The 9,291-nt window shown below is 34.1% G+C and overlaps 1 protein-coding gene across 1 annotated transcript; it reads right to left on the bottom strand.

Moving 5' to 3' along the window:
- Window positions 1-4,626: 4,626 nt before the first annotated feature.
- On the bottom strand, window positions 4,627-8,153 carry prnpa (prion protein a (Kanno blood group)). Its single transcript, NM_205586.1, is given in 2 exon segments — window positions 4,627-5,456; window positions 8,086-8,153. A coding segment is annotated over 1 exon segment (567 nt). The 5' UTR covers window positions 5,446-5,456; window positions 8,086-8,153; the 3' UTR covers window positions 4,627-4,878.
- Window positions 8,154-9,291: the final 1,138 nt, after the last annotated feature.

Below are 9,291 nucleotides of genomic sequence, written 5' to 3'. Positions count from 1 at the left end.
CTTTAATTCGTCATCTCATTCTTGCGCTTGGCTATTAATGACACTCTACATATACAGGGTGGGCCATTTATATGGATACACCTTAATAAAATGGGAATGGTTGGTGATATTAATGTCCTGTTTGTAGCACATGTGAGGGAGCAAACTTTTCAAGATTAGTGGTGACCATGGTGGCCATTTTGAAGTCGGCCATCTTGGATCCAACTTTTGTTTTTTCAATAGGAAGAGGGTCAAAAATACAGTAACACTATAATAAAATAATAGAAATATATCCAATTTAAATAGGCCTCCTACCTAATTCTAAACATGGTGCAGTTAAATTTTAGAATTTTACATTGTAACAATAAAGCCTCATTCACGTTTCACACTACGAGCGACTCGCAGCAAAGCGACAAGTGACCGTTCATTTTAACGGAGAGTGAGCGACTTCTAGCGACCTTCGTCTATGCAAGCCACATCGACCGTTGGTGACCAGGTGAGCCTGTCAAGCGATGCAACAAATTTGAGAATCCTTTAACTTTGTGCAAATTAGGAGCGACTTGAGTGACAGCCAATAGGAGCTCCAGTAGAGCTCACTTGAACCTCTTTCAGCTTGCCAAGAGGCCGGTTGACAACATAAAGTGTAAGCAAATTAATTAATACTAGTATGCACTAAATAAAAGCTTCCAAATTTCATGATTACTAGTTAGATTAAAATATTTAATCAATAAATGATCCTTATGAAAGTCAAGAGCAAACACTCTAAATCAGTGTTTCTCAACCACGTTCCTGGAGGACCACCATCTTTGCACATTCTCCACATGTCCTTAACCAAACACACCTGATTTTGATCATCGGCTGAGACTGAAAGGCCTGCGATGGGTGTGACAGACCAAGAAAACATCTAAAACATGCAGTGCTGGTGGGCCTCCAGGAACGTGGTTGAGAAACACTGCTCTAAATGTGTTATTGGTAACAATAGTTAGTGACTGCTAAAATAATGAAACGCATTTCTGTTATCGTTTACTCACCCTGTATTTGTTCTAAACCAGTTTGTGTTGTATTGTTCTCCTGAACACAAAATAATGTACAGTTGAAGTCAGAATTATTAGCTCCCTTTGATTTTTTTTCTTTTTTAAATATTCCCCAAATTATGTTTAACAGAGCAAGGACATTTTCACAGTATGTCTGATAATATTTTTTATTCTGGAGAAAGTCTTATTTGTTTTATTTTGGCTGGAATAAAAGCAGTTTTTAATTTTTAAAAAAACATTTTGTCAAATTTATTAGCCCCTTTAAGCAATTTTTTTGATAGTCTACAGAACAAACCATCATTATACAATGACTTGCCTAATTACCCTAACCTGCCCAGTTAGCCTAATTAACCTAGTTAAGCCTTTGAATTTTACTTTGAGCTGTATAGAAGTGTCTTGAAAAAGATCTAGTCAAATATTATTTACTGTCATTATGGCAAAGGTAAAATAAATCAGTTATTAGAGATGAGTTATTAAAACTATTATGCTTAGAAATGTGTTGGAAAAAATCTTCTCTCCGTTAAACAAATTGGGGGAAAAAATAAACAGGAGCTAATAATTCTGACTTCCACTGTTTATTAAAGCATGTTGGAAACCTGTAATTATTGACTCCTGTAGTGTTAGTTTAGCCTATCATAGATGCCAGTACTTACAGGTTTACAACATTCTTCAATTTATATTTGTAATATAAACATGCAAGTGTGAGTAAACTGAGACAGACTTTAAATTTTTTTTTACATCAGCAATAGTCACATCGCAGGATATGCAATGTTGAGTCTGAATTAGTTGACCAGGAGCTTCAGAATTGTATTTAATCTCTGTACTTATATGAAATTTATACGAGATATATATATATATATATATATATATATATATATATATATATATATATATATATATATATATATATATATATATATATATATATATATAAGAGATATAAGAGTTTTGTTTTGCTTGTAGTCCAAATATCTACATTCCAAAGCGAAAACAACATTGTTTTACTTACCTCACTGGCAGAAAATTTACCTTGTTTTAACTCATAATTTTGAGATTTCTCCTAAAAATTAAAAGCTAAACAACATTTTACATGATTTTTTTTCATGTTTGGATTAGAAACGAGACAAAGAAAAGCATTGTTGCATTGTGATTATTTCATTACTGTAGCTTAACACTGTTAGGCTCTCCAGAAAAGCATCAAAATGTGCTATTCAAACCTTCAAATCTTGTGTAACTGTTAGTATTGCAATATTTATCGCAGAGAAGCGATATTAGAATATTCGATATTTCCAATATTGTGACCTACTGGTGGGCCTTTCTACAAAATAAGTACCAGTATAGTACTTTAGAATTCTGTTTCATTTAAAATTTTTTATTTCATTTTTAAAAAATCCTATTTTTTATCCACTGAAGAAAGCCCTCGGGTGATGCGGTGGCACAGTAGGTAGTGCTGTTGCCTTACAGCAAGAAGGTCACTGGTTTGAGCCTCGGCTGGGTCAGTTGGCGTTTCTGTTTGGAGTTTCCATGTTCTCCCTGTGTTCGCGTGGGTTTCCTCCGCCGGGTGCTCCAGTTTCCCCCACAGTCCAAAGACATGCAGTACAGGTGAGTTGGGTAAGTTAAATTGTCCATAGTGTTTAAGAGTGGATTAGTGTGTATGAATGTTTCCCAAAGATGGGTTGCAGGTTGAAGGGCATCCACTGCGTAAAACGTGCTGGATAAGTTGGCGGTTCATTCCGACCCCGGATTAATAAAGGGACTAAGCGGTAAAGAGAATGAATGAATGATGAGAAAGCCCTCATATACTGAAGGTTTGAAGCAACACTGTATAACGATAGATTTTTGAGAATTTAAACCATCCCTTTAAGATGTTCTCATTAATATAATTTGAACTGAATTTAATTTCTTTACTGTCATTTACCCAAGTTCATTGTTTTGACTTATAAGATCAGTAGTTGATGTATTATTGTAGTCTTGTGACCACATTGTAGAAAGGTTTTAAAAGTTGTATCAATTACATTTTTCAAGTAATTTCAAATTACTTTAAACTGACTTAAAAAAAATCATGTTGAATATTTTGTAACTTAAAAGTTGAAACATAGTTTTCACACAGTAAAGAAACATGAAATGTGGTCATGCTTGCAGTACAGAAATTCTGGATGTTTACCTGAATCTGAGAACAACCACATTTACTCATTTTAAGAACATGGAATAATCAAATAACAAAAAAGCAAGTATTTTATGAAGTACATTTATTGAATTTCCGCAGTACAAAAATAAACATGCATACCTGACAAACAGATCTAAGAAGGTGTACAAGCGAAAGCAATAAAATCTTATTGGTTTAAGCCAATCAGCGGCTTGTTAAAGAGCTTGGGGGAAGTGAGGTAGACGCGCCCGAGCCCTTTAACAAGATTTGTTCTTGACTCGACACACTTCGTCAAGCTTATTACGGTTTAATGTGATTTTACCATAAGCCTTGTTTTATTTTGAATGTTCGCTGACGTAAATGGCTGGAACAAACAGATTAAAACATTGAGAAGGTTGAAACGGCTCAATGGAGAACAATCGTTGAAAGACGTTGGCTTCAATACAACAGACATCGCGAAGCTCTTTAGATAGTCCTGCTCTACAGCGTGTATTCAAAATGATAGAAAATTCCATTATATAGAGAAGCTAATTAATGAAAAATCTATGTAGTTCCTTAAAAAACATCTGATCTTTAAAAATATATACAAGCTTCAAGCTCAGGCATGCACTCATCCAACAAAAAACTTTACAGCAATTTGTAAAATTTTGATTACGTCAGTGGCTAATTTGTGTTTAGGAGCAAATGAAGCCAGATGAATTCATTATTCTGAAAAATATGGGTTGTTTCAACTCAAAGTTGAGTAAATATTGACAAACCCAAAACGGTTTTATCCAAATCATTGGGTTTGTCCACATTTTACCAAACATTGGAATGAAGCAACCAGGCATTTATTACAGCGTACAAGTCAATAATTCAAAATGACGAAGACTAGAAGTGTCTTGTCTTCCATGACAAAGAAAGGACTGAAGAAACACTGTATATGAACATATTTCCTAAATTCAATCTTATTTTTGGGCAGGTGAATCTTGGGCAGAAATCATTCATAGAAGCATCAGTTTTTCTAAAAACTGACAGTACTCTTTTAAAGGGATTATTCGCCCAAAAATGAATATTCTGTCACCATTTCTCATCGTTTCAAACCATGAGTTTCTTACAGTTGAACACAAAAGAAGATATTTTGAGAGAAGCTGTAATCATTTACACTTTCATGGTATTTGTTTCTTTCTGATATACGGTAAAAATACTATGTTTCTGACGGTATGATAACCTTGGATAAAAATATCACAGTATCTCGGTATTGTGATTACTGCTCTAAAATAAGTTCTTTTTAAATGTCTGGGTAAGAAACAACATTTTATTCTATTACAAAAACAATATATTTCAACATATTAAAATGTTTTGGAAAAGTAAACATGTCAGGCTTAATAAATAAATAATTGACCTCTGCTGTCTTCATTACTTTCAAAAACACAAATTTCTTCAAAAACACATAAAAAAACCTTACATGTAGGAGTTTTAAAAACTTGACTTTTCTGAACCGCAGTATATACCTTGAAACTGGTTATCGTCCCATGCCTACAATGGAAGTCAATGTTATCAGCTTTCTTCAAAATAGCCTATCTTCTTGAGGTCTAGAGTTCATTAACGTTTAAAACCACTTGAGGGTGAGTAAACAATAATTTTTGGGTGAACTATCCCTTTAATACTGTCATACGTGTTTTTTACTTCGTTAGACTGTGTTTTATTTACAGGTGCAAGAGTGTAAAAGTGGCGGTTTTATGACAGGAAGTGGCCAATCAAGAATGACATCATGAGTCCAAACACTGTCACGCAGCTATAGGCATGTCCACTTGCAGCACCATCCAAGTAATAATCCGCATCAGTCTCATTATGATCTCCCGAATGCCCTCCATGTCCTCCATGTCCATGACCATGCCCGTATCCATGCCCATACCCGTAGCCGTGTCCTCCGTATCCACCATACCCATACCCGTATCCTGGTCGCCCCATGGAGCTCAAACCGTGACCGACCAACATTCCTCCAAGAGCTCCTGCCGCCGCCGCACCAGCCACCTTGCCTACTCCGTGTCCCGAGGAGCCCGTGTGTCCTGTGTGTCCTGTGTGTCCTATGTGCCCCATGTGTCCCGTGTGTACGGGTGGAGCTCGGTGATGCCCTCCAGCTGCACCCCAGCCCGCGCGACCCGAGCTGCTGCCTCCCCAGCCTCCACCTCTCCCGCCGCCACGTCCGAAGCCCCCGCCCCGGCGAGACTGCGCTACCGGTAGCAGCACAGCCAGCAGCAACAGGCAGTTTAGGAAGGAGAAGAGCTTAAATTTGGAAAGCATCCCCACAGGAGCTGCGAAAACACAAGGTTGGAGGTTTCCGAAACAATCAGATCATGTGTCTGAAAGCGGTTCGCTAAAAATAGTCCAATAAACCAATCAGACACTGACTGATCCGTGACACTGAGATCTGGCTCTAGAGATATAGAAATCTTCTATAAATCAAAACAACTGCACTTGATATGTCTTTTTAAAAAATGAAAGAATTATTAACCATAAAGGTATATGTTTACATAAAATGTAGCCTATTAGTTATATTTATATTTAAGGTTACAATATGGCTCTGTGGTACTTTGATACAATCAATAATATTAACGTTTTTTATTATTAATTGTTCATCACTATTATTAAATATAGAATTAATTAAGTTTATACACAAGTCAAAGATGTTTTGGTTCCCTCTTCAGTTATTTTGCTTCAATTGTTATACACTCTCAGAAATAAAGGTACAAAACCTGTCGCTGGTGTGGTACCTAAACGAAAAGGGTACAATTTTATATCTTATGTGTGCACATTGGTACTTTTAAAGTACAATTTTGTACCTTTAGGGTACACTTTGGCTTTTTGATAGTACAATGAGGTACATTTTTGTACTTTTTATGTATTAAGTTGTACCTTTAAAGTACGTAAGTGCCCTATAAGGCACAAAAGTGTACCTTTTGAAAAGGTACCACCCCAGTGACCGGTTTTGTACCTTTATATCTGAGACTATGGACATAGGAAGATTCTTCAGTTCAAGTGTCTGATTATTTTAAATAAATACAAATAACAATAATAAAATACCTGAAAATGCTTACTAAAATACAGAAACAAATAAGTTATCATACAAAAATGTATCGTAGGACCAAATTTTGAAGGATAGTCACAACATATAATCACTGTTTCCATAAATAGCGGTATTTATTGTCATTACACATGTACAAGTACAATGAAGTTAGATTAGATTCAACTTCATTGTACTTGTACATGTGTAATGACAATAAAGTTGAATCTAATCTATTTTAATGTTAATCATTCTTGTTGTAAATATGGTTGACAATATTTTTTTAAACACCTAAAAGTAAAATTTCTGACATTTATGGGTGTCTGGCGGAAAATATAATAGTAGAAATCGAATAGTGATGCTTTACTTGTAAGAAAAAAACAAACAAACAAACAAACATTCTACAGTAGTATACAAATAAAGCCGTCTTCAATGTTATTGTTTTGATTCTTGAAAACCTGTTTATGTAATTGACCAGTAGTGTCTGTTTGTTTATTTCGATTCACAATAAATCAAGTTCTGTATCAAATCTTTTGCTGCTTGAAGGGAACTTCAACACTGGGTATTGCTAGATGTTGTTATCTAGGGTCAGGCAATGAAATGATCTTTGTAGAAAGTAGGCCACCAGTCTGACAGCTTATTAGACAGGTAATCTGCTAGTTCAATGTCTGGTTATCTTATAATCTGCTTCACTAATACATCGCAGAGACATTTCACATTCATATACCCATTAAATATTGTCAACAGCACTGGAAGTTGATCTGCATTATATATATATACATATACATATATATATATATATATACATATATATATATATATATATATATATATATATATATATATATATATATATATATATATATATATATATATATATATATATATATATATAATCTGCATTAACAATGATCTGCGTTAATATTACATTCGTTCTGCATATAGAAAGAATTAAATAGTATAATTTACAACAAAACAATACAATACTGAAAGTTCACTGCCCCTTTAAAATTTTGTCCTAAAATAAAATTTTATATGATAACATATTTGTTTCTATATGTAGTAAGCATAGAAAATATTTTCAGCTATTTTATAGATTTTTTTAATTAATTTAAATAAATAGCAGTAAACTTAAATTAAGTTCAATCAAATTAAACCTAAAATTTTAACTATTAACAATTTAAGAAAGCTTGTATGACCTAAAATAAATGTAAAAGACTTTGAGTTTAATTAATTTAAACAACTTGAAATTAAGTTGAAACATGATAACTTGGTTTAATTGTTTAAAATATGTTAATAACTATGCTGTTTCGACCATATAACTATTAAGTTTATGCAATTTTCCAGTACGACGATAAATTTTCCACCTAAATTTGGCTAAATTTAGACATTTTCATATAAAATTTGAAGCAACACTGCTAAAATTGTATGCTCATCAATAATTACAAATATTTGCATGTTAATTAGAGCTTAATAAACTAATTTAATCATGTTTCCTACAAATTTTATCAATTTATACAAGCTTTTTGTAAGTCATTTCAATGTAATTAAAATTAATATGAGTCATATTAAGAGTAATATTTAAGTCAAGTAATATTTAAGTCAACTTAAAAATGTAAGGCGACCACTAATTCTTTACAGTGACACCATTGGTTTTAGATTTAAACATCCAGCATGTTCCCCAAATTATTGGCTTTTGGTTGAACTTCGGATCTAAAAAATATGAGGGTGAATTACAAACTTATTCTGAAACATTAAAACATCAGAAATCAACTGGACAAAAAAAAAAGTTCATATGACTGAATAAATAGAAGCAAACAAACCTGCAATTTTTAAAATGTAGAAATACATAGAATGATTCAAATGAACGCATGACTCACAATGAGTTGTAGCCTGTCAGGTTGAAGATGTCTGTCTGTCCTCCTCTATGGTCTGCTGATGGCGACGATGATGAATGAATCAGAGTCTGAGACTGGACTCAAACATGTAGACGATCACGGAGGCATTAACTGTGCGCTCCTCGTTCTCTGATTGGCTGAGTGGATGAACCTGCGTCTCGGACATCAGAATATCGCTCTAATCCATCAACAGGATTAAGACGGTCTATGGGTTGGACATACGTGTTTAGGCGCAGGGGTCACTGTATCCCTCCATGAGCTCAGAGATGGTGGTTAGGTAACCCTCCAGTGGACCAGCCGTCAGATCATGTGTTGACATTTAACCACAGAACGTCTTTGAGGAAAGTCCTGACCGTTGAAGTCAAACACAGGGAGGTGCAGAAGACTGAAATGTTAAGCCATCTGAATTTTTTTCTAAAATGTGCTTTGTTCAGACTCCTGTGTGTAGATTCGGTTATTTCTCTTTTAATGGCACCAAACAGGTTCTTTTCTTTGACTTTAAAGTGTACAAACTGAACATAAACACACAAGCCTGGAAAACATGCTCGTTTTAGAAGGAAATGTCATGATTTTGCATATGAACTCTTCATATTTAGATGTTCACTATAGGTACAGTATAATGCAAAGGCTGGTGAAGCATAATTCATTTGTATCTTACAAGATTTCAAGTTCATATTTCATGGGCACAAATAAAATAAAAATAAAAACGATGGCATATTTTAATCTCACGACTCAGTTTTTTCCGTAAAAATTATTCTTTATTTCTCGCAATTGCTAGTTCATATCTTGCAGACCTCATCTAATAAATACATGCTTGACTCTAATAAGTACCAATGGCTTATGAATGAATATGTGTATCAAATGAATAAGTACTAGTATATATTTAGTTAGTACTATTCTCTAAAAAAGACAAACTGTTATGTAATAAATTAGTACTGATAAATATTAGAATCTACACTGTAAAGCCCAATAGGTTAAGGTAACTCAAACCATTTGAAGAAACTGCAACAAACCATTTAAATTCAAACCCTTATTCTAATGGGTACAGTGCCCTTACTCTGTTGAGTAAATTAAGCAATTTGAGCACAGTTAAACTCAATAAATGAAGAGAACTCAAACCAACTCAGTGCTGTAAAACTCAACAAGTTAAGGCAACTCAAACCGTTTGAGGAAACTGATTGCTACAAA

Source organism: Danio rerio, chromosome 8 (assembly GCF_049306965.1).
Source record: "Danio rerio strain Tuebingen ecotype United States chromosome 8, GRCz12tu, whole genome shotgun sequence".
In the NCBI taxonomy this organism is placed as follows: Eukaryota; Metazoa; Chordata; class Actinopteri; order Cypriniformes; family Danionidae; genus Danio; species Danio rerio.
This window is presented reverse-complemented; position numbering and strand designations above follow the sequence as displayed.